The following is a 26,211-nucleotide window of genomic DNA, read 5'->3' as shown; positions in this document are numbered from 1 at the left end:
GCGTTCTAAGACCAAAGTTTGTCGTTGAATTTATTCAAGAGTGTTTTTTATCCTACCAAATGTCATGATTCTCTTGGAGATCACAGGATCTATGCTTGATGAGGCAGTAATCTTTGTTCATAAGACTGATGGGATAACTCATGAATTTGCTGCCCGCACCCAAATGAACTCATTTATTAGTTTCAATGTTCAGTGAGTAAACTGTTGCTTTGCAATAAAATTTGTTTGTTAATTACAAAAAGAAAAAGGAGTTCACTGAGTGGACCTGCTAAATACCATGGATCCAAGAAATGTTTTGATGTGTACATATGCTTATGAATTTCTTATTGATTGCTCCAGTTTATTATTTTGGTTTACACGATGTTCATAGGGCTGCTATTGTAGGGATACATTCTTAATTTCATTGTTTGTTAATATCTGAGTCGAGCTTTTTGCGGGATTTAATTTTGGACAAGTTTTCAGAACTCCAGGTATGATGTTTTGGGATTTTGGTGGAGTAATCTGTGATGTTTTTCTTTTGAACTTAGGTTTTTCATGACTTTGACTATCTCTAGTAATTTGTCGTCTGTTTTTGTAAATCCATATGTTTGAACATGAGTTGGAAATTCAAGCAACACTTAAATACTTTCATTGACAGAAATTATAACTTTTATATGTTGATACACATCAAAGTGCTACTTGATTCACAAGCTACCACAATTCACACAATAGCAGGGAAACTACAAAACAATCTCACACTAATTTCCAACTTCCAAACAACCAACTGACATATGCTTTTCAATGTCCAGATCAGTCTTAGTAGGTGAGATGGGTTGTGATTCTTAGCAACGTCTCTGCTCCATCAGTGACTTGCTGACCAGGTGGGACGAGTGGCCGGACCTCAGCATATCCACAAGCATTTGCAAACTTTCCAGTCCCACCAGTCACTGATAAACGTGACATGGAACTCCCAATCTTGTACACTCCAAAGAAGTTGAGACTATCTCCATATTCTCCACCCTCGATCATAGCCGAGAACACCATCATTTGTGTTGTCCCGTCAGCAGAGCTTGCCACATACACACCCTGTGCTTTTCCAATTTGCTGAGATCCCAAGTCAGGTGCAGTCGTCAAGATGTCGTCAATGGTGGTGATTGTACCGAACCCCAATCCCAAACCATCAGGTCCCAATTGTGCAGACTGAGCATTGTTGGATTGGCCATTTGGAGTCCCAGCAAAAGTTGTACCAGCTAAACCTGTTCCAAGTGGCACACCATTGGCATTGAAAGTGGGAATTGCACCATTGGCATTTGGGATGGCAACCCCATTTTTTGGAGCGAAGAGTCCTAGGGGCCTAGCAAAGGGTACTTGGCCACTGTAAATGTTTCCAAGCAAACCGGTTATCGGCCTAGCTGTAGGACTACTGCCCCCCAGGATATCGTGCATGTACAACTCCAGGACAGGTTCTTCTCCACCGGCCGTGGCACCATTAACTGCAGCAATGACTCTTGCCATCTGAACAGTGGCAATTAGCACCACAAGGGAGAGAGAAGGTGATGCTTGCCTGAACAACATCTTGATTTTTGTAGAGTTAGTAGGTATTCTTTATCTTGCTAAGTTTCTAGAGCTGATGGATGACAGGAATAAAGGTTTCTGGATTGAGAATGCAGATGGACTCTAGCATTCTCTGTTTAAATAGGGAGAAGAATACATGATCAAGATGGAGCTGTTGGACTGTCTGGCCCAATAGCCAGAAGTGAAGCAGTTGGAGCTATGTGAGGATTCAGTCAAAATTTGGGAGGGGGGGGGGTTGGTATTCCCTCATAATTCTCACATATTGTGCTTTTAGATTGGCATTATTAATATAAGACTCATACTATAACAGACTCTTTTTAGGGTATTTGTGAGTGGCGTTTATTTATGGCCTAATTGGATTGGGAAGAGACTTATCTATAAAGCTTTTTTTCTTCAAGCAATGCTGGATTGCGTTTTATTGTCATTGATCAGCAATGGGATCTGGAAGATGATCAGTGCAGCGGGTACAACTAAACCACATTGAAAGAAAAGAAAAGAAAAAGTTGTTGGGCCATGCTTACTTATATCCGGACCCATTATATGATGTGGCCTACATATTGGACCGTTGGTGTGATCAATCTTGTAATCTTGTTGGGGTAGATGTCTTGTATTCATTTGCTTGCATAAGTGGGCTGAGTCTGAAGGGCCGTAGGCTTTGAGGCGTTGAGGAATCGGCCACCTTTTGCATTAATCTTCGTTTTTTGGGGTTGACAAATTGGCAGGTCCATGCGGGGTTTGGGGGCTGTCACCTCGAGGAATTTTTTTTTAGGGGTGCGAGTATTTTGGTAAATTACCTGTATTGGGTTTTGCTTTATATTGTAGCGAAGGTTTTTTCTCTATAAGCAATCTGAGAGAGGTGTGATGACGAGCAGTTATAACCCTATTCTACAATAATAGCAAAAAAGATTTCATTTCATTTGGGCATAGACAATTTTGTCAAACCACGTAAATCTTCTTGTCTGATTGCTTGTTCGTGGATTCCATTATTTTCTGGGTCGTATGTGTTTTTTTCCCCCTCCTCCCCCCCCCCCCCCACCCTTGTGTTTAGGTGATCCAGATGCCCTAAAAACCCAGAAAAAAGGCCTTTTCAACGGGTACAAGTTGCAAATGCAGTTGGATCCAAAATGATGCTGTTTCATCCAGATCAGTAGGGGTGGCAAGTAGCAACAGCTCAAGTCCAAAACGGTTTTACCTATAACTTGAACAGGACCCAACTGATCCTACATTCATCAACTAACACCAACCGGTCCTATTTAGAAGAGGCTGTCTTTGGTTGTATGTTAATTAATTTATGACCGATGGATCCACAAAACTCAACTATGCTAAAATAGGGTTCTCACCACTTCAACAAGCCATCCTTCCACTGTAGGCATATGCCCAGTCAGATTTACTCTGGTATATAAAAGAAGAACCATTGTCATATTAAAACAAACCAACAGCCGATCTGGACTGGTACACACTGGTTCACTGCCTTGTCCAACCTGATTTCCAAATTAATGCTTTATCCAGTTGGGGTGCCACACCACCAAAGTTTCCCTCCACCCATATAGGACGGTTCACCCACCATCCTAGGGTTCACAAACCCTCCTAGGGTTTTAGTATGTTCCAAAATACCCTTCCAATACCCATTCCGTGGGTTGAGGGGAACTCAGTCCTAATAATGCAAATCAAATCATTTACCAGATACTAAGCCACCTTGCTCAGTTTCAATTATCATGAACCAGAGTGACCCAACCTAGATGGTTACCAGAATTATTCAGTTTTTAGTTGCCATTTTCAACATATCTGTAATGTGGATTAATTGAAGTTTCTATATATTATCTCTTAAAACTTCCATGTAAGCTCTTGATTCACTATAACTGTAGAGCTTTGCCTTAATTTGCTTGAAGGAAGAGCAATCTGTAGCATTCAACCTTTGATGGAAAAGACTTTGTTCTTGAATCATGCAAGATGCCATGGATAAGCTAAATAACAAGAAATGCTTTTAAAAAATGGAAATCTCTAAAAGCAGGAATTTTATTGAGATTTCTTAATATGCTGAGCACAACATTTTTCAGTCTCTGTTAGTGTCTTACACTAACTTGAACTTGACACATATTAGCACAACTAATAAAGAAGAAAAAATAATAAAAAAACAATAAAGAACCTATAAAGAATGATAATAGACAATGAACAACAACCTATGACTCAAAAGACCTTGGAACTGAATTCATTATCAAGGTGACTCTGTATAATGAATTTCCCCTTCTTGATCCATCACTTTGGCTTGTCTTACAACTGGGGAGATCAATTTCCACACTGCAATCAGTATTAAAGACAGGAGAGTCAACAGTTGCATCTCAACATGGAATTAATGTATAAAAGCATATATGGCAACTTTTAACTTGGTTTGTGTCTCAGCTTTGAATCATTCCAAAAGGGCACAAGTTGCTTCAATTCCTAAATATCTCACTGGAAGAGACATTCCATTTAGGAGTTCAAAGAGGGAAACCATAATTCATGGAATTCTTACAGTATATACTGGCTGCAATCCACTCATTGATGATCTTCACCCATGTACTAGCCCAACCAACATCAATGCTCCACCTGATTATTGTAAATGCGCAAGCAAACAATAAATAGAATTAGGGTACAAAAGTCCCATAACTTGAGATGGATGGGGTTAAAATTTAGGCAACTAGGTTCCTTACTTCTTGGTTGAGTGATCTAGGTTCCAGCTGATGAATAACATTGCAAAGTACATGGCCCCCATTGAAAATACAAAGTGGAAAAACCCATAGTCATAAGGGATGTCATCTTCCTTTTGAACTTTATCCTTGCGAAACTGGAAAGCATATCCAGGGTTCTCATTTCAAGTAATCAATTAAACAAAAAGGAAAGTACAACAAACTTAGCTGTCCTTGTGACTGCCATATCTAAAGCAGGGTAAGATCAATAGAGAAGCTTAATTCACCTGAAAGGACTGAGAATCAATTCCAGTGGAAAATGTTGCCATGACAATTGAACACATTGCTATGAGGAAGCCCTGAAAGCAAAGCCATCAAAATTCAAAATTCCAGTGAATGCAAACTTGATAGGGACATGAGAGACAAGCTTCTGCTGTAACATATTCTCTTTTCAAGCACATGGTTTGATGGTCTAGACTCTTAAAATGACGAAAAATCCAAATTTTATGCTCATTAACTATTTTACAGGTCATATTTATAAGTGGAAAGCCTTGGAAGTGCACAAAGTCTTCAGAATATAAAATATATTTTTCTTTTTTGAATACCAAACAGAATTGTTAAACTGCAAAAACATGCACCCTGGGGTTGTTTGGCAGGAGGTAGCTCAGTCATGTTCATCAACGATTCAATTGTCAAGAGATTAAAAAATAAATAATTTAAAACTTTCAAGAGATTCCTATTTAAAACTTTGAACTATCCATAAAATTATTTTGTTATTACTACTGCAGTGAGAACCAATATAGAATTCAAGTCACAATTATGCAGTAATAAATATGGAAAAAACTACAATTCACTATGCCTAGTGAAGTGTTATTATGCTTCACTATCTACCACATGGCAGTACATTGGCGGGTCCACGTGCTAGAGGGCCTAACTATCATTTTATTATTGTAATTCCAGCTGAAAATGAGTAGAAGTGGCTGACAGAGATGCCATTTGTAATTTTTATATTGATTTCCATCTTATTCATTTTTTGTAATTTTATTAAATCTTTTAATCAGACTTTGAGCCACTTTCCTTAGTTATTTTGATCTAAAAATTTACCACTAAGATGGGTATGGGGTCCATTATCACGTGGACCAACTCATATATTGACATGTGGCAGATAATGAAGTGTTACTACTTACTAGGCAGTGAAGTCTAGGAGGACCCTTGAATAAATAAAATTTTACAATGGAGAACATAGACTGGATGAATGCGTTTGTTATAACTTGCTTGAAAGAGCAAGAGTTTTGTTCATTCTGAAAAAGTTGCTTTCTCCCAAATGAAAATAAGGAAACATCTGAAGTAGGATTATTTGAAGTAGAAAGGAACTTGTAAACCAGTTAACAATTTAACAGCATAGAGCATGCAAACAAATCCAAAGGAATGAAAGAGCAAAAAGAGACTACTGCAACAGTTATCTACAAACTCATGTTCAAGGATAGCATCAGGAAGAAGAAAGAAAACAACAAACGAATAAATGAAGGAGAAAGTACAGAAAAGCTGTTGATTCTTACCACCACAGAGGTCCAATTACCATTTCCAGCTGCTGCTTTTTGTGGGCTGCATTTCTCAATGGCAGGCTCACTGAAGCCATGAGTTAACGAATAGTCAGACATCCATATATTTAAACCACATGAAAATTTTCATGCAATAAAGCATTATCGATGCCATCAAAATCCATTTGAAACTATGATGTCACCTTATAACTAATAATTGTGGTGGAATAAAGATCTTATCAGATAACTCTTTTTTGCATACACAATCCAATTTCCATTTAATTTGTGGGAATGTTAGTATTGTGCTAACTTTAAAAAATAAAAATGAAAAAGAAGAAGAAATGATAGGTTAACATACTAATGAGGGTGTAAGTTAACCTATCAAAAAGAATACAAAAAAAGCTACTTCAATGAATGAAAAGATAAGGAAAGGGAAAAGAAAGTTATGCTAGACTAGAAAAGTCGGTTCATAATATCTTTCAAATCAATGCCATTTTCCTATTTCCAGGCCCTGCATTTATTAATTTGTCATGATTAAATTAGTTTGGTGTGTTGCTTTGATGATGGAGGCTAAGGAATAATAAAGAAGTGGGAGAGATCGTATCCACAAGATGTAAAAAAGATGGGCTTTATTATCAAAATTTAAGTTAAACTGCTTACTTCCCTCCTTACCAGTTTAAATAGGTGGGCAATGTACAGAGAACGATGTACACAAGCACACCATAAACACACATTCTTTAATTTTCTCTTCTAACCAATAATATAGATGTAATTTCTCATTAAATTGTATGTTACAAATTTTAAGAATTATTAAATACTATACTGTGAAAACATTTGGTTCCTCACTATATTGCATATGACAGATTATCCATTTATAAAATATTGATTTTAGGAGGGTCTTGGATACTGAAACTAAATCACTGGTAAACTTCAGATGCACAGTTTGTTTGATTATCAAAAATGGCAACCAACTTTGAAGTTTGAGATCTTAGACTTAATTATGTTTTGATTAATCACATACAGAGAATTTCTATGCGCAATACATAGAAAACTACAGCATAAATTCAATTATAATCTTAAAAATCAATTTGAGCATTTAGTAAGACAACAAAATGCATAGCCAGATAGGAAATTCCTTGGTTCAAGAAAAAGTGTTGTAACTTCAATCCTTTCCAGGGCGAATAATATGCACTCATTCTTAAAAGTAGGTCTATCAATGGATTAGATGATGATCAGGGTCCAATACAGAATCCAATCTAATATACATTCTTACTCGCATCTCTCTCTCTCTTTTCCCCCCCCCCCTCTCTTATGTAGCCCAAGTGCATCCATCTATTACTCACAAGCCCCTAAGGAGATCAGCCCACATTAAAGCCCATCAAGCCCACAAGGCCCAGCCCTAAAACGTGGTCCAAGGGCAAACCAAGTTATGTACTAAGACCCAAAAACCAGGTCCAGCCTCAAAACATGGTCTCCTTAGTGATTGTTTCAACTCCCATAGTGGAAGATGGTGTGGCAGCCCTTCTCCCAAAGATTCTCTTCGTCCAAGCTCCTTCAGCTACTTCTCCCAAGAATCTTCCTTGAAGCCTACAAAGTTCCATTAGTCAAAGAGAGTCTTCTTTGAAGACTATAAAAGCTAGAAGCATCTATGATAAAGTGCAGCCTCCTATGTTATCTTTTGGGTTTTCTTTTCTTTTTTTAATCTCAACCATTGGTACATAATTAAGATCAAGAGTTGAGCTGTTGCAGTCACTTTTAGGATTTTCTTTATTTTCCTGTAAAAGGCCTATCTATATTGCTTGTAAGGCATCCAATTTTGAATGAAATATTATCTTGTTGCTTCAAGAACTCTTGTGAACCAAGTTGAGTTTCAATCTTCAATCATGAAGAATTGAAGAACCTCCGGTGACCTCGAAGTGTTACCAACATCAACCTTGAAGAGTTGGTAAGTCTACCTTTACCCAAGGACCTAAAAGAGTACTTTCTTGGAGTTATTATCATCCTCACCTATCCTCTACTGCACAGATCCCTTCCCCGAGATAGGAGAAAGAGACCCATCAGCAACACGAACCTTGTTATGACCAGAAAGAGGAAAATATTTGGAAAAAATAGATGAAGAACCTGTTATATGGTCGGTTGCCCCTGATTCAATTACCCAAGAATCGGGCATGACCGAGGTGTAGTTCCCACCAAATGAAATACCTGTGGAAGAAGATGTATTGGGATTGGTAGGCAGAGACAAAGCCGAGGCAGCCATGGAAGGAGATATTGATGCCGAAGAAGATGTGTCCAATCGATTCACCATATCCCGAAGATTTTGCAATTCAACCACAACTTGAGAAAGATTTGATCAGGCTGTTCGCCAGTAGTTGCCTGATGAGCACGGGTGTTACTGGGCCAATTGGAACCACCCTTCCTACGCCTGCGAGTCTCTGCAGGGCGACCATGAAGCTTCCAACATTGGTCTTTGGTATGCCACTCCTTCCCACAGTGATCGCATTTAATGGGAGGGCGATCACCAGATGTCCGATCAGTACTAGCAGACTGGGAAGAATTTCCTCGGGAAGACTGTGAACCAGATATAAGAGCTGATCGTTCCTGAGTAACAGGATGAACCATGGCTGTACGCCTACTATCCTCAGCCGATAGAATCACATAGGCTTGCTCCAAAGATGGAAGTGGGTCTCGGTTCAAAATATTGGCACAGATCTGATCAAACTCAATATTGGGGCCGGCCAAAAAATCAAAAACACCTAAGCCATCCTCCCATTTACGGAAGGTTGTGGCATCAACATCGCAGGTGGCAATGAAGGTGCCCAGAAAGTCCAACTGCTGTCACATAGTACACATGGTATTGTAATACTGAGACAAAGACAACTCCAATTGCTTGGTAGAGTGGTCTTCTGACGAAGCTCATAACATTGGGAAGCATTCCCAACCTAAGAATAGGTGTCCTTGGCTGTCTACCAAATCTTCGTAGCCAAATCAAGAAGGAGATAGCGCCTGGCAATATCTTGTTCCATTGAATTAACCAGATAGGACATAACCAAGAAATTGAAGTTCATCCATCGATCCTGTGCAGAACCAATCTCAACAAGCCTGATCTGAGTGCCCGTGATGTAGCCAGAGAGACCATGGGAACCAATTGCAAATAAGCATGAGCGAGACCATAACAGATAATTACTGCCATTCAACTTGATGGGATTCACCAGAAACGGAATGAAGTCACGTTGTGATGAACCATCAGAACCAGATGAGGCAGAAGAGATCTCAGAGTTGTTAGGCATGGTGACTGGTAAAAAAATGCAGAAATAAATCCCCCAAAAAAGAAAATTTAGAACAGAAGGAAGGAAGGTAAAAAACCCTCGGTGAGAGTCAACTCACCACCAAGGGTGGATAAAAAATCTCGGCAACGAGGTAAAAAGCCTCTCGCGAGAGGAAAAGGAGAGGGCGAGAGGCCTGCGGGCTGGAGGGAGTGGCGGAAGGTCACCAGAGGCTGGCGGAGGCGGCAGGAGGTGGTGGAGGGGCTGGTTAGGCCTGGCGGAGGTGGCGGTAGGTGGTGGAGGGGCTGGTGGAAGGTGGATGAAGGTCTACGGCTTGCGGTGGTGGCTGTCCTTAGGGCAGAATCACGATGGAGAAGAGAGAGAGAGAGAGAGAGGAAAAAAAAAAAGAAAGAAAAAAAAGGAAAAAACTCAATTCCCATATCCCTAGAATATTTTTGTCTTTGATACCATGTAGAGTTCCGTGATTACTGGTTTGAGTCAGAGTGACTACAACCATCTTTATTTATAATAAAGAGAAGACATTCTGGAATGAGTACAAGGATAAAAATACCCTTAGGACAATTCTACCCTTGAACCCATATTACAACAATATGAACAGTTCCGCCAGTCTGAATCGATCTGTGAAAAATCCTGAGAGTAAAAAGAGCATCCCAGTGCACAAGGCTCCCACTACTACAGGGTCTGGGAGGGGCAAATGTATGCAACCTTACCCCCGCTTCACGAAGAGGCTGTTTCTATGTTTTGAACTCACAACCTGATGGTTGCAATAGTGCGAACTTAAACGTTGCGCCAAGGCTTGCCCACTTGAAAAATCCTGATAGTACTAGGATTTTTCGAAAGGGAATCTACCCATTGTTGGATTCAGCCCATATTTTGTAGATTTGTTCTACTATCAAGAGTGGTCAATTGACCTGAAATTCGGGATCATCATATCTATGTTGCTGCAGTTTTATTAGGATCCATCTATAAGTAGGATATTTCAAAAGACAATTTTCTTTGTTCAGTATCAATCCATACTTTGCAGTACTGTTCTCCTAGAAGAACAAGGTAATTGAGATAAATTTCAGATCCATCAGAGCCGTTTTACTCCCTGTGATTTTGTTGTGTTCTCTTCATGAGATTTAGCCTGATACTGATCTGATATTGTTCTGGCTATTGTTCCAGGTTGCTATGCTTACTGCCTCTATCCTGAGATCTGGTTATGATTGTTTCCTAAAATCTGGTTCAGTTTCCTCCCTGCAGTTATGTTCTGTGATCTGGTTTTGACACTTGTTCTGCTCTATGTTTTGGTCTGCGACCTGCGGTCTGTTTCTGGTTCGATATATTGGTGTTGAAACTACTTCTATTCTGCAGTGCTTTCTTTACATCTATAATGGTGATTCCAAAACCTTGGTGGATGCTGTTAATGTCCAAATCACAGCTATAAAACTGAATGGGACCTCTAATTGCTTACTGTGGGCACAAGCTACGAAGGTTTACATTAATGCAAAAAGAAAACTGAAGTTCTTAACTTCATAACCTCCACCTAAAGATTCCAAAAACTATGATGATTGGATGCATGAGAATGATATAATACTGGTTTTGTTATGGAACCTTCCATTATTGCAAATGTTATGTTTCATACAACAAAAGACGTTTGGGAAAGAGAGTTTTTCTCATGCTAAAGAACATGTCATGAGTGTACAATCTGTATGAAAAGATCTTTGATTTTAAACAAGGTGACAAGTCAATAATTGAATACTATAGTGCACTCAAGGGTGTGTGGGAAGAACTGAATGTTTATCAGCTTATTACTACTGATTTGGAACAGTTAAAAATTCAACGTGCTGAATTTCAAGTGGCTAAATTTTTGTCAGGTTTAAATCCCGACTTGCAGCATGTTAAAAGTCAGTTTCTTGCTGGAGAATAAGTTCCTTCTGTGAATGAGGTGTTTTGCTGTATTCAGTGCATTGTTTCTCCCTCCCTCACTACATCTGAATCACCTCTCTCTTCCAAAGCTCTGCCATGGTGGTTGACAATGGAGGTCGTTGCAGAGGTTCTGAATTTTTTGGGAGAGGTCAAGGACGTGGTATTGGTGATCATGGAGGAGTGGAGGACAGCAGCAAAACCAAAACTTTTGTCAGTGTACTCATTTGGTAAAACAAATCATATAGCTGACAAGGGTCGGGAAAGTATTGTAAGCTTCAGTGGGCGATGCAGGTCAACACATCGGTGGCTGACAGCAACTCTGAAATGGTATCATCTAATGATACTAACCCAGTTCCTCCTTCTGGATATAGTTAATCAGTGACTGTGCCTCACGATGATTATCTCAAATTTCTAAAGAAAGTACAACTTGGGACTCAGTCATCCACCTCCTCATCCACTGCGACACTAGCTCACACAAGTAAAGCTGTACTCCTAGCTTCTTCATCTCCTTCCACATGGGTAATTGATTCAGGTACTTCCTTTCATACTACTGGTAAGTAAGATGCGTTTTCCCATCTCCAAAATCCTTGTCATCCTCTATCTAGTCATCCTTAATGATGACTCTTCTACCCAAGTTTCTGGTCATGGTATTGTTTGCCTACTTCATCTTTATCCTTGACTTCAATATTTCATGTTTCTCAATTGCCATTGAATCTTCTTTTCTTTAGTCAACTTACCAAAATAATGGATTTTACTTCCGCTAAAAGTTGAAGCTTTTAAAATTCTATAAATCTCATCCTACTTTGAGCCTTGGCCGGAAACATATGAGTACAACTTGGCCATTTCCTCTCCATTACCGTGTGCTGATTGCAGATCAGGACTTAACTCCACAATGGAGCCTGTTGGAGATATTTATGTCATGTTATATTGTTGGAACCGCTTCCTCTAAAAGACCGACCTTGTAGGAAAGGGAGGAAACAATATGTATATCATAAAGGAGCTCTAACACGGCGGACTATCCAAAGGGGGATACGGGTGGATAAATAATTTTTTAACACCTACCCGCTCCCAGGGGGACTCGATACCGTGATCCCTGCCTGCTCTGATACCATGTTGGAACCATTTCCTCTAAAAGGCCGACCTTGTAGGAAAGGGAGGAAACAATATGTATATCATACAGGAGCTCTAACACGGCGGACTATCCAAAGGGTAATACGGGTGGATAAATAATTTTTTAACATATATAGTAAAGTATATATAGACCGACAATTGGTTCTCATTTTCACTCTGATTACCAGAACTAACAAATAAAAACTACAGACTCAATTAATTTCCAGGTTAGTTGAACCCATAAGCAGGCAACATCTGTATATTGAACAAATAAAATTATAATTTGCAGTAAAGATAACATAAAATTGTCATTTGCAGTAGAGATCACATTGGATGAATTCATGTGAAAAAATTAAGTGTTTTGAAGTCTAACCTTCTAATAGCAGACCAACACAGGAAAACAATGTATGAAGCCATAATCCCAGAAGACAAAAGACCTCTATTGACCTGTTGGAAGCACCATATAACCAGTTATCAAATACATGATGTGAAATAAATGTTACATTAAAATAAACATGTCAAAAGGGAATGGTTCATTCCTCACAATAGTCATGCAATAACTTGCAATCTTAGAGTCAACTTGGTTTTGATATTGCTCTAGAAGTATTATGGCAAAACTATGAGGAAAAAATTTATAGCACTTGTACTCATGTTTTAGTAAATTTTTAGTACAGTCGATAGATGGAAAGTATGGGGCTTCTCGAAAATAATCCAAGAACTGATCTTCACAACTAAAACCTGTTTCAATTTACATAAGTCAAATTATCAAGTAGAAAGGTAATTCTCTTTGAAGTTTATCAGCATTGGGGAGGGACTAGGGAGTTCCATTTTTTATGAAGATCTAATAATGAACAAAGTTATGACATTTGCGGAATACTCAAAAAGTTTCTTCACATCACTCTACTTATGCATACATATTTAAGTTTCATAAGGGGCAAAGGAACTGAGAAAATGCATGCCTCTTCTGAGTTCTTAGCAATGTCAACATTCCTGAGACTCTCTAAGGCTGCTAGATGCAAAGGGTATATAGGAGATAACATTGAGCAAGATCCAGATTGAGTGATGAAAGACTGATGTCTCATTTAATAAGAGAAACAACATTCATTGCTTTAGAAAATGAGACAAACCATGAAGAACTTGCAACATCTTAGAAGTTCTTGAAATTTGCAAGGCATTTCTTCCAAAGGTTCATATGTAGCAGGCAATGTTAAGGAAAAGTATTGGCATCTGACAACTTCAAGAAAATTTGCAAGGCATTTATTCTAGTTTCCTCTTGATGCAGAAACTTATAAGTCACATGTTTCTCTATCGATTCAGTCAAGAACACTTGAGATGTAAAACTTTAAAAAATAATAATAATATTGAATGATCGAGCAATAAATGTTACTTGAAAAAAGTTCACTAAAAGAAAATACCTTAGAGTGTAGCGATATAACCATCATCACTATAAGCAAGATTGCAGTCCAAGTAATGAAAAATATGTTGAGTGTGCATAAACGCCGTGCAGCATAGAGAAAGTACATCAGCACAATTCCACACATAGAAGCAATATAGAAAATGGTTGACGTGAATAACCCAAGAAAGCCACTGTGAACGAGTAAAAGATTGACATATCAGCAGAAGGAACAATACCCGTGAGAAGTGAAGAATGTATATTCAAAATCAGAAGAGATCTAGCAATGCATTGCCAGCATGGCAATTCTCTTCCCTTAAAACTAGAGGTTTGTCAACCTCAAAAAGGCTACGTTTATGCGGATTGTTCCATCCAAAATAAAAAGAAAGGATGTACAGTTTTACAGTGGGGCCCAATAATATTACGCCAAAAAATAATAGAGCAAAATAAGGGAAGTAACATAATTCCCCCACTTAGTATTACTTCCACTCATTATGCTTCAAAAAACAGAGCCAAAAGAGAACAGCATAAAGTGCTTGCTTTCAAGCAACTGAACATGACACTATTTTCACGAATAATGGTAGGAGGGAATAAGTTTATTCAGTATTGTCAGTTGCCATTTCCTATGTTGCATAGACCCTATGACCAATAGAATCACAGAAAAATAAATAGCAATTTCTTGAAAACTATTTCTGATTATACCATCCTCCTTGAGGCTGGGGTATCATGGGATTGTTTGTATAGGGACCTTAAGAATTCAAGGTTTTACTATTGCTGATTCCACTATTGATCTCCTAAGGGAAGTGTTCATTTCTTTGAGGACACAGACTTGGTAGGTTGTTGATTCTAGACTAGAGAGGTAGTTCCAGTTCCAAATTCTGTTTTATCTGTTCTCAAATTTCCCCCTGACCAGTTATACCCAATTCTCATAAGTTTATGCTGGCTCCAAAATGAATGAATTGTTGTCTAGGAGTGGCTGACAAAACGATCTACACTTAATCACATGATTCAAAGAAGAAATATAAGCTTTTTAAGCCTAGGGTGAGTATGATATGCATGGAAGATGGGGGAGTGGGGAGTTTGTAAACCAACTATTTGTTCATTGCAAGTTTTCTCAGGGAGTCTGGTCATCTGGTGCCAGTTTATGGGTTTTATTTTTCTTTTCGTTTCTACGATTGTCTTGAGTTTATCCACAAGATATATAGACTTGACATGGATTCCACCCCATTTGGGAAGAAGTTGAAAGCTAATATGGTAATTTCTTTTGGCTGTGGGCCTATGGAGTAGGCAATGTAAGGCAATCTCTATGGGACATCATCGAATTGATTAGCATTAGAGAAACACATTTTGGGATTAGATTAAGCATGTTTTTACAAAGTTGTATGCACTACATTGTTTGGGTATGGTCCACCACCATTAAGTTCGCATCCATTCCTCTTTGGAAATTGTCAGGTGTTGGTTCCACCTCAAGAGAGTGTCATCAAATTCAATTTTGATGATTGCTTGTTGGGAAAACCAGGTTCCTTAGCATTGGTGTCTGTATTCAGATATAGTCTTTGGCTAGTGATTCTGGTTTCCTTAGGTACAGACGCACAGTTGAAGTGAGTGACTCTTATATATGATGAAGTGGGCTTTCTTCAAGATTACATCTTTTTCCTTCTCTTGGAAGCCAAAGTTTACTGATATAGAGAGACTGCTCAGATGGTTTGCATCTCACCAAAACCAAGATCTTATCATTTCTTAACCTGGTAGCAGTGTAAGGACTAAGGAGGTTATAAAAATAAGTCCAGCAACCTTTATTATCATATAATGCATATTTTTAAGTCAGGGAGAAATATTCATCTTCTACTTCAAGTCTCCTCACAAAATTTATTGTGTGTGTATTCTGAAACCAGTCATTAAGCATTTTTTATTTTCTAGCTATCCAATTCTTATTTGTCATCATTTGATCATTGGAAAATTAACCAAACAAGCAACTAAGATTTCAACCATGCAATCAAGGACTCATCTCTTCTAACCCTTTTCTCACAGGATCTGGAATGGTATAATGAAGTTCTTATATCAATAAAGATTTTTGGTGATCAACCCTGAAGGATCTATTTTCTCCCAATCAAGCTTTTGGATCAGAATTTCTCAAGCCTTATCTTGAAGCTTTTATGCATCAATTTAGTTACAAGCATTTACTAAATATGTGGAGAGTGATTACTAAACTTGGAAACAGCCTCTCTTGCAAAGCAGGGGTAAGGCTGCGTACATTTGGCCCTCCCAGACCCTTAAGTAGCGGGAGCCTCGTGCACTGGGACGCTCTTAGCGTGATTACTGAATCAAATAAATTTTAAAATTTGTGCAAAGAACTGGAATCTCATACCATTGCTTTAATTTTTCTTCAGGCATCCAGTAGTTATTCCACCATGTGATGAATTCAATCACACTAATGAGTTGGAGAAGAAGAAAAATCCTATAGCATGAATCAAATCAGTCATTACAACTTTAATGGGAGTTCAAGTATGGCTAGACTAGAGAATGAGTATGAACAGGGATAACAGTAAAAGGCATATTTTTGTCCTAGCAAAATTTCAGTTATCTTCCACACAGAAGAAAAATACATGGGATACATTTAAATATAAGCCTTTAAGAAAGGATACGAGGATTACCCTGCACCAATTCGAGCAATTTCACCTGCAAGAAAATGGTAACCATATTACCAATAGGCTTCCACGTTATATTATACTCTGAGTTAGTGACCAATCACTGTAAGACTTAAAAATGGTCTGCTATAGTTGAATGCTATTTAAAAAGAATTGCAAAATGATGTTTGGAGCCACATATTTTGATGAAGATTGGAGGCAATTTGGTATTTTTGGAGAAATTCCCAGAGGTTGTGCATCTTTCAAGTTTTAGCCATGGGAGACAAAGGGGATACCCAAATTTCATAAGCAAAAAGGAAATGGTGGAAGGTCCATGATAATGAAGAAAAAAGTATACACCAAAAACCTCAAGAGTTCAAAACTTTGAAATGAAATTCATTACCTACTGAAAACAGGAATTATGAACAAAGAAACCAAGAGCACATAAAATACATAGTTCTTCTGAATGACATTGCATACCATATAATTGAATGAAAGACAAAGGGCAGAAAAAAGGAACTGCCACTGATACCACCAACAGGACAAACTTCAAACTCCACCATTTGGAATGCCATGTATTTCCAGCTCCATGCAACTTGCTGGTCTTAAATGTTGTCAGAAACATTAACAAGAAAAATATCTGAACTCTTTGTCAAGGATGCAAGAACTCAGGCGAATAACAATTGGAAATATAATAAAGCCACACTATTGGAGTGGCATAGGGGGATGTAAAGTTCAGTAGAAATGATGAATGTGTTTTTGTTGGTGGGTGTGTGCATCTGTCATGTGGTCTAACACTGGATGTTGTGTGATCCTTTCATCACTACATAACCTTCTTTAACGGCAGGTTTAATATGGCATAAGAGATAGCCAACAAATTGAGAAGATGAAACACCAAACTCCAAGTGATAAATCCCATAGTTTTATCTTATATATTCTGACATGCATGCACATGTGCAAAATAATATGATGATGATGCCGTGTGTGGGGGGAAGCATAGAAAAAGTTCCTACACAATGACAAGAGGATGCTTATGTTATACTTTAGAAAGAAAGATACAAAACATCCTAGACTGACACGAAGAACTCCCATTATGTGAAAACAATCATGACCCTCATTTCCACACGCTTTTAGATCTGCAAAAGAATAAAAAAATAAAAAAGGTGAAACAGCTTAGAAAAGATGATTCAGAGAATGGGACCAATATTTCAATGGAGAATTTAGAGTAAGTTATTGGGAATGATAGACTGGGCTCTTATATCTATATAATCTATGTCTGCAAGGAATGCATCCTTGGTTCCAACTGGTTTTCCTTGCCGAATGAGTATAGTGTACAGCATATTTCTTGCACACATTAATGTTAATATTCAATGTGCATGCGACAGAATTTTGTTCACATAAATAGTAGATGTAATCTTGTAGCATAATGTAATGAAATGAAATTTTTTCTGTTGCCAATCCCCCGAAAAGAAAGAGTCAAGAATGCTTGAATTGTGAGGAAGTTTAGGGTTTCAACCTTCTCACCATGAGCAAAGTAAATGTCTATTAAAGAGAGCCCTGATAATGGAGTAAAGGATTTCAAACTAAAACTAAAGGATCAAAATGGCCAAGTAGATGATTTGAAGTAAATTTCTAAAACAGTACATTATAGTACAACTGCAAGAGATCAAACTCATAAATCTCTAAAACTAAGGCAGCCACTACGAAGACTGTGACTTGAACAATAGCTTGGACCTCCAGGAGGAGGAAATGGAGGCTGTACCACACTATCAACAAAGGAACTAGACTCATTGTTGACCATTTCATTGACTTCTCTTCAAAGTTGCTGGAGCTGTTTCTTTGCATAAAAGAGTGTTGTGCATAGACATTTCCTTCTCTCATTTTTAATTTTCTATTCACTAAAATCTTATTTGTTGTTTCTCAATCAAAAGGTAAATTGGTGATAAATAGCACCATAAGAGTAACCAATAGCCTAGTCATCCCTACTGCTAAACAAGAAAGCTCTGCCTTCTCTCACAGCTTTAGGCTAGCAGGTGAAGCAGTTCTGATGGGACAAGTTCTGGAAATTTAAGAAGCGGAGATTCTTGACTTACAATGGAGCTCAGAGAGAGCTTGGTGTCCATAATCACGAATCAACCAAGCCATAAGATTTGTCAATAAGAAGACAAAGCCGTAAATGTAGCGAGCTGTGAGAGATTTCCTCCTCTCCAATGAGTACTCAACACTTTTCTTCTGCATGGACACAGATGTTTCTTCCAATGGAATCACTTCTGATCTAATAGGGTCAACCTTTACCACCCCAGTCTCTACATTCTCAATGGGCTCTTCCATTCTGCCATTTCAAACAGGAAAAAAGAAACTATATAGTTATAAGTACATGTAGAACTCAAGAAATAACACAAAAAAAGTACAGATTAACATGCAACAAGTTCGACAAAGACAAGCTAAGCTTCCTTCATCAGACATAGCCTAAGCAGATAGCTTTGCAAAGTAAATTAAAAACACCATATTCATCCAAAAGTTAGCAAGAATGTTGGAAGATCAATTTCTTGAGAAGCCCAGGAATAAATTTTCAGAAGGGCAAGAAGAAAAGCATAAATTAAGTGAAAAATAGCTTCCTCCACAACTCAAGCGAAGTGTGAATTCTAAGCAGAGATTCAAGTTTTCTTTAAAAAAAAAAAATCAACTTAGGTTTGAATCTTAAAAGGAGATCCAATTTCAGATGATACCTATGAGCAAAAATCCTCAGGAACTAATAGAATGGATTAAGGCAATACACAATGCTCCAATCTACATTAATAGCAAGAACAATCCAATAAACTCTTAAAGCTGGTAATGCTTCTTAGTGCATTTAGTCAGAGTTATTCCATCCAAATCAAGAACTGCGAGAAAAAAAAAAAACACAGAAGAGTAACCGAACTCAGTGAAGTGAAGTGAGAATCACTCACTTTCATATTTTGGCTCTGAGGGTTTAGATTATAAAAAAGGGAAATGAAGCTCCTTTGGGTCCTTTTCAGGAGAACCTAACAACTCCTTATTTTATACCACTTTCAAACTAGGAGGAGACTGATGCTGTGGTTCTTTAAGCATACTGATTACAACACTTCCAGGGCTCTAAGCCGTCGGATGCCAAAATCATTGGATCACTTTTGTCGGAAAATCACCATCAAATCATTTACAACCGTCTGATCTTTTTGTTTTGTTCTCTTTGACCAACGGGTGGGGGTGGACCACTGTAGAGACACTCACAGCTAAAGCGTAGCGTGTGATCGATTGAAATGGAGGAGTGTTTAGGTATGCCAAGAGAAGGGGGACAAAAGCAGAGTGAGTAGACCTAAAATTATGGCCATTGGATCCACGCGTTTCTAGAACGAGTGGGTGTCCCACCTCCCAAATCCACGCGTTTGTAGAAAACTAGGTCTGAGTAACCGTTGGGGTGTCGGTGGCGCGGGATTTCGGGGTTTTTGAAAAACTGTTGCCCATAAGTAACCGTTAACTTGACAAAAGGTTGAGTGCTTCAGGTAATCAGGTACAATATACCATAGGGACCAGGGTTTCAAGAATCGGGAATCAGATTGGTGAATCGGCTGACACCGATCTTGATTTTCACTGTTCCTAATTGTTACTGCTTGAATTAGAATTGGATTGGCTGAATCCGATCTGACAGTCGATTCCTACTCATTTTCTTCGTAATCCACCTTGATGGGTCATACTATTTTCACCACAAAATAGCTTAGAACCAGTTGGATTAGACCGATTCAGGGTGATTCAGATTGAAATCGGCTCTAAATGATTCCATCCCGATTACAATATTTTAAACCTCGATAAGGACTATTTACTATCAACAGAGAGGATGGGGAGCAAAATCTATTCTTTTGCTTGATAGAGTGATACTGAACATTCTGATCTAATAGCTTTTGACCACAAGGAATTTAGGGATGGTGTTCTAGAGGATGATATGAATATGATGGTGGGTCCCACACTCCCATGTTGGTTGCTCTACAATTGTGGTGGTAGGTTTGTCTATTATTGGAATGTCTTGTAGTAACTATTAAGTAAACACTGAAAAGAAATGAAAGAAGGATCTGGTTGTGGGTTTAGGTGAGGTTGGTAGGAAAACAAGGAGGGTGAAAGCTGGAAAGGTGAAGGGAGTGGGGACAGTCTCACCTCCTTTGCCCAAGTTGATATGGCTCAATAAAAACAGCAACCATCCTTATTATAATTCCCAAAATTAAGAATTAGGCAATTAGATAATAGAGTAGAAGCATAACAGTAACTTGCCTCGCATAGGATTGATTGGGAGATTTGCATGCTTTGCTCCATAGATGCAACTCCAAGGTTAGAATAAATGCGATCTACAATAGAAGCTGTGAAGCGTAAACTGTCTTCGCTGACCCAATTTATACAAAACCAGTCGAACCCGTGACCTCTTGGGAGCCGCCAAGGAACCAATTGAGGAACCAGTTGTCTTCTTTTTTTTAAACAATGTTCACATAATCCAAATAAATACTTCCAAAAGGACTCCATATTATACCAAAATAGAGGGGAAGCAGTCACATGCCATACCAGGTTGGCTTTTTTACTCTCTTTTTTTTGTTGTTGTTGGGGGGGGGGGGGTGGTTTGTGGGGGTTGGGATGGGGATAGGGAGCAATTGATGCACTTGAAACAGCAATAGGGTCATGAAGACTCTCTTAAGGAAGTCAAGGGAGGCTATACCAGTGACAAAAACAACAAAAAGGAAGATGAGGGATAGATGCATAGAAAATTGCAGTTTTTGATCATTCAAGTTTGGGATTTTCTTATTGACACTCCTTCCAGTGTCGAATAATTTATAACCATACCTTTTTGCCATTTAATGCAACACTCGTTTCTTTCAATAAATCCTACCATTTCACATGCGTACTCCAAAGATGTGCAAGACAATGACAGGTTTTGTTAATGACATAATGATAAAGTCAAATTGAAATTATTTTTGAAAAAAAACACTCACAGTTAAAAGAACTTTTGAGATAAGACAAGGGCAATCAAAATAAGGTGTTAGGTTCTAAATACAAGTGTAGAGGTGTCATTTAGACTGTCCTAGTTTGCTAAACATCAAATGACCTTCCAGAGAGCAGTTTGTAATGAAATATAATGAACACCAAATGGTCACAAGAAAAACAAAACCCCAATAAGTTCACTTCTTACAGCTTTTTTCTATACAAACTTCCATAGCTTTGATCAACAACAAACAAAAGTGGGTAATATAGTCAGATCCAAAAACCGATGGCCGTGACCATTACTTGGGGGAAAGGGATTTTGATTGAACAGCAGATTTTTAGTGACTCCACCAGCTTACTGTTGCTTCAGGCAGAAACCTGGCCAATGGGTTGACTGTTTTATGCATCAGATCTTAAGTACACGTCTGAAAGTGAGGTTGATCCTAACTGCCTCTATTTTTGCACGCTTAGGCACCGAGTGATCCCAATCCCGTTGGGTATAGCCTCTCATAACCAACAATGATCCATGCTTAAGTGTAAGTGAATGCTGATCAACCTGATTATTCTTTTTCAATCGCTTTTTTGCTGGTTCTTCCATGCAACTGGCACTTGCTACTTGGACTGCAGAAAGAAGGAAAGGTGGTTATGTTTCCAAGTGACATCAATACAATTAAATAAAATGAAGAAACATGTATATGGTGCCCATGCTTTGTAGTGTGCTGCTAATACCAAAATTGGTACTCTGGACTCGTCAACCTGTAACCCAAATTCCATTACGAGTTGGGCCTGGACCATACCAACCTCCCAATCCATAGGGGGTTTTATGGATAGGAAAGAACACAGTTAACAATACGGAGAGGAAATTAACTTTAGGTTCTGGTGTAGAGCATGATATCCAAGAGAGAAATGAGACAGCTGAGGAAGGCAGGCATCTTGAAATTTTATGTTTGGACATAGAGGGGTGTGGGAATAGTGGGCAACAGAACACTGATATTGCTACTACTGTCAACTATGAGAACCATGGGGATACTTGGTATTATAGCAGGATTTCTACTGTACACAAAGCGCTTCATGACCACTGATGATGGCGGTCCCCTCAAGTTTCGAACGAGGGTCTAGGTTAGAGATAAAGATGAATAAACCAAGCAAATCATCCTAGACTTAATAGCCCATCCAATTGACTCAATTTTCATGAGAGGTCAAAGCTGCAATATTCTAGAAAGCATATGATTAGGATCATTGACAGGTAGAACTCTATGGGTGGTTCACAGATTGATCCAGATCATGATGCCATAGCTTCTTTGAGTGTGGGGTACAAATAAGCAAACTGGGGTATTATAAGGCAAAAAAATACAAATACTCAGGGCTAGAGATGCTTGATTCGTGCCTTTGGGTGATTTGCTGCGTTTCTTCCTCAATAAAAACTCACGGTCGCAGCCAAAGGACAATGATGCAATCTCAGGGGTTGGCCCATACAATTTCTCATAATCAGAGTGCCAAGCCACATTGTCAGACCCACTCTTGTATCTGTTCAGAAGCAAGCTATTAAAACTACTCCCTGGAAGTGCTTCATGAACCTACATATAAACAAGAGAAAGTTGCAGGTGTATGGAAAACGGAGGTGCCATAAAAAAAAATAGCAAAAACAATGATAATTGTTAGGATAATGGTGTTCTCACTGCAGCCAAGAGGTCTTTTAGTGGAGGGTAATCATCCCAAGGATAAGCACGTGGCTTATACCCACTATAACGGAGTTCTGGCAACCCCTCACTCGCAACATAACAAGTATCCCTAGGCTGCAGAGAAGGATAGATCATTAGACATCAAGCTGCACAAAGAGGTTGAGAAACAACATAATGCTGTATATTTTGAAAGAAAAGATCTTCTGAAACTGACCAAATCTCTTTATGCTCTCAACCAGACATTGGTGAGATCAGAAATGTGGTTTTCTCTATTGGTCCCCTCAAAGCTCCTGGGATTGATGGCTTTCAGGCCTGTTTTTATCAAAGGTTTTGGGACCTAGTGGCAAATGATGTTTCTAACTTTGTTCAAAAAATTTTCTTGGGAAATCCCCTTCCCTTTGGGGTTAACCACACCCTCTTGTGCCTCATCCCCAAAAGGAGGATGCTTCTAGGGTCACAGATTTGTAGCCTATAAGCCTCTGTAATGTTTCTTATAAAATCATTACTAAACTGCTGGCTTGTAGACCGAAACATTTTCTCTCATCTTTCATTTCACCTTTCCAAGCTGCCTTCATTCTTGGAAGGCAGATTGCTGACAACATTGTTATTGCACAAGAAATCTTTTATTTTTTATCCCACAAGAAAGGGAAATCTGGTTTCGTGGCAATTAAACTGGACATGTCAGAAGCCTATGATAGTGTTGAATGGAGACTGTTGGAGGGAATTTTCAAGTTTCTTGGCTTTGGAACCCAGTGGGGTACGTTCATCCACAACCTGATCTCGACCTCCTCTTTCTCCATTAAATTGAAGGGAAGGCTCTTTGGTTTTTTTAATGGATCTCGAGGAAATCGACAGGGATGTTCCTTGAGCCCTTACCTTTTCTTACTAATAATGGAAATGCTTTCAAGATTGCTTAATGTATATAAGGACTTGGGTATGTTTAGAGGTATTAAAATTACTAGATCTGTCCCTGAGATCTCACATTTCCTTTTTGTAGATGGTACTTTTGTCTTTTGTAGAGCAACTGATAATGACCTCTATACTATCAAAGCTGTCTTAGAACTCTTTTTAGACTTGTCTGGAAAAGAAATCAATTTTGGAAAGAGTGATTTGTTTTTTAGTAAGAATTTACATAATTCTGGTAGAATTAGATTTAGCTCTATTCTAGGAATCTCTAATGATAATCCCAGTACTACTTACTTGGGTACAGACCTTTTCTCTATGCGATCCAAGGTAAAAGAATTAGGTGGACTTGTTATCTATCCCAGCTTATTTAACGTCTTCTTTTTTGTTCCCTATGAAAATTTGTGAAGGTATTGATTCGGTTTGTCTTAATTTTTGGAATGGTGGTGCTAAATGTCATCTTATTTCTTGGGATAAGATATATACTCCTCAATCTTCTGGAGGAGTACATCTGAGGAAGGCTGAAATCCATAATAAGTCTCTCATTCTGAAATTAGGATGGAGACTTCTCAACAACCTTGATGACTTATGGGCTAGGACTTTGAAATCCAAATACTTCCCCAACTCCTCTATTTTTAACCCTAGGGTTCTGAAAAAAAGAGGTTCTTGGTCATGGAATAGCATTGCCCAAATGCTACCAACCCTTAAAAGCATGGTTTTTCGAAAAGTGGGAAATGGTCGACAGACCTATTTTTGGTCAGACCGTTGGATTTCTTCTGTTCCTGGCCACAGCTTAACTAGTGTTGCACATAATAATTTTACTGATGACCTAGTTTGTAATGTTTTTGACATTTCTGGCTCTCTTCAACCTACAGTATCAGACATGATGCCCACTTGTTATGCTTCTGCCTGTTCTGATTTTACATTTTTCAATAGTGCAGACTCTTGGAAATGTTCAATCTCCAACAATGGTAGCTTTTCCACTAAGAAAGCAGCATGTCTCTTGCTACAATCTGTTATCCCATTACATTCTAATCACTCTTCTTGGTGGTGTTTCCATTAGAAACTTCCTATTCATCCCAAATTTAAATTATTTTTTTGGCGTGTCTTAAATGCAGGACTACTTGTTAAAGCAACTATCTCAAAATGGACTCAGATCGATTCTCATTGTGTTTTATGTGGATCTAGTAGTGAATCCATTTGGCATCTCTTCATTTCATGTGACTGGACTAAGCACCTTTGGGCGGCAGGCCCGTTGGGTCTGAGAACGGACCACCTCTCCCACCCCACTCTCATCCAGCTGTGTGAATCCCTTTTACATAACAAATTCAGAGATAGAGCCATGGCTAAATGGTTCTTTTCAGCTTTCATTATAACCAGTTATTTTATCTGGCACCATAGAAACAGGGTCCTACATCTGGCAGCTAAACCAGATCTAATGTGGATTATGAACATCACTAATAAATGGTTGTGTGATCTTTATATTTCCCCCCCCCCACCCCCACCCCCAACGATTGTGATAGTTCCTCATCTTATGCTACTGACATTCCTCTCTTATCTTATTTAGATTGTTAGGTCACATACACCAAGATCCAAATTATCAAGGGTTTGGATCATACTTGAATGTGTATGGAAACGCAGCGGAAGAAGGATCAAAAGCCAAGATTATGGTTACGAGCACCCGGACGAATCTCCACGATCACGACAAGCTTCTCCAAAGAGAACTCCACACCACAAATCCCTAGGAAGAGATGGAATCCCAAAGAGAACACAAACACTGGAGAGAGGGAGAATTTGGTTTCACAGATCTTCTGGTTTTAGGGTTACAAGCTTTCTATTTAAAGCCAAAACCCTAAGACCCCTACCCCTATTTAGACTCCCACTGGGTAACAAACTAAGAGGGGGAAGAGACCCAACCACTTATGTGGCTGGTTCTTTCCATGCGCAACGGGTCGAGTCGGGTCCGACCTGCCCCTTGTGGGCGGCTTGGACCGGGCCTGGCCCGTGTTCTATTTACATCTCCTGCTCGCTCACATGGGGCGCAATAGTTTAACTATGCATCCAAGTCTCTCTCAATTGTGTACTCTTCATTTAGGAAATGGGGCGTGCAACCTATCGAGATAATACAGGGTAAGAGTACTATATCAAGCTTCCATCTAACCAACATAGTACATCACTCACAAACAATCTCGAAATACCCCAAACGAACCACTTACACAAGATCTAACACTCTCGACCCCTCATGATGAGTAGTGTTAATCCTTGGTATGTAATGGACTCATGACTGCGTCAATCACAAATACGACATGTCGTTCGGGCAATGAGTCACATAACAAAGGTGTAACGTCCGATGGTTTTCCCTAAGCCCCTTATGTCAATTCAAATATCCCCAACAGCTTTCCCAATCGCTTCCCGCTGGACCGCATCATCCATGATCCTAAGGAGAACGTAAAAGTAGCGTCATTGGGTGTCTTTTTCATGATATTGTCTCAGGTAATAAGGGTATTGTGGGATTAATATAATCCACGTGGCTCACACAGTTATGAAGCAGGGATCCATTCGG

General features: G+C 38.9%; 3 protein-coding genes across 8 annotated transcripts in view; all 3 read right to left on the bottom strand.

Moving 5' to 3' along the window:
• LOC122655769 (DNA oxidative demethylase ALKBH2) overlaps nucleotides 1–26,211 on the bottom strand; it is a 48,573-nt gene that overhangs the window by 915 nt on the left and 21,447 nt on the right. Inside the window, exons 3-6 of one of the 2 annotated variants that reach the window (XM_043850091.1) lie at nucleotides 22,743–22,859; nucleotides 22,451–22,640; nucleotides 21,459–21,684; nucleotides 16,537–16,542 (exon numbers count right to left, since the gene is read on the bottom strand). In XM_043850091.1, the coding sequence (XP_043706026.1) occupies nucleotides 21,470–21,684; nucleotides 22,451–22,640; nucleotides 22,743–22,859 (522 nt within the window). In that variant the 3' untranslated portion in view covers nucleotides 16,537–16,542; nucleotides 21,459–21,469. The remainder of the gene's footprint in view (nucleotides 1–16,536; nucleotides 16,543–21,458; nucleotides 21,685–22,450; nucleotides 22,641–22,742; nucleotides 22,860–26,211) is intronic. The other variant, XM_043850092.1, reaches the window with a different exon arrangement.
• On the bottom strand, nucleotides 605–1,809 carry LOC122655768 (dirigent protein 16-like). Its single transcript, XM_043850090.1, has one exon. It carries the CDS (start codon nucleotides 1,552–1,554, stop codon nucleotides 796–798), a length of 759 nt encoding a protein of 252 aa, XP_043706025.1. The 5' UTR covers nucleotides 1,555–1,809; the 3' UTR covers nucleotides 605–795.
• Nucleotides 3,735–19,094, bottom strand: LOC122655765 (probable serine incorporator). Of its 5 annotated transcripts, XM_043850085.1 has the most exons (14): nucleotides 18,988–19,005; nucleotides 18,813–18,903; nucleotides 18,177–18,415; nucleotides 17,143–17,219; nucleotides 16,564–16,723; nucleotides 16,111–16,135; nucleotides 15,825–15,914; nucleotides 13,479–13,650; nucleotides 12,437–12,510; nucleotides 5,780–5,849; nucleotides 4,508–4,579; nucleotides 4,245–4,378; nucleotides 4,067–4,140; nucleotides 3,735–3,852 (listed from the first exon to the last, which is right to left on the bottom strand). In XM_043850085.1, exons 3-14 carry the CDS (start codon nucleotides 18,412–18,414, stop codon nucleotides 3,770–3,772), a joined length of 1,269 nt encoding a protein of 422 aa, XP_043706020.1. In that variant the 5' UTR covers nucleotide 18,415; nucleotides 18,813–18,903; nucleotides 18,988–19,005; the 3' UTR covers nucleotides 3,735–3,769. The 5 variants fall into 5 exon arrangements, with proteins under 5 accessions (XP_043706020.1, XP_043706021.1, XP_043706019.1 ...); XM_043850086.1 differs by lacking the exons at nucleotides 18,813–18,903; nucleotides 18,988–19,005 and adding an exon at nucleotides 19,032–19,094; XM_043850084.1 differs by lacking the exon at nucleotides 18,988–19,005 and having other exon boundaries at nucleotides 18,813–18,958.

Source organism: Telopea speciosissima, chromosome 3 (assembly GCF_018873765.1).
Source record: "Telopea speciosissima isolate NSW1024214 ecotype Mountain lineage chromosome 3, Tspe_v1, whole genome shotgun sequence".
NCBI classification, from domain to species: domain Eukaryota; kingdom Viridiplantae; phylum Streptophyta; class Magnoliopsida; order Proteales; family Proteaceae; genus Telopea; species Telopea speciosissima.
This window is presented reverse-complemented; position numbering and strand designations above follow the sequence as displayed.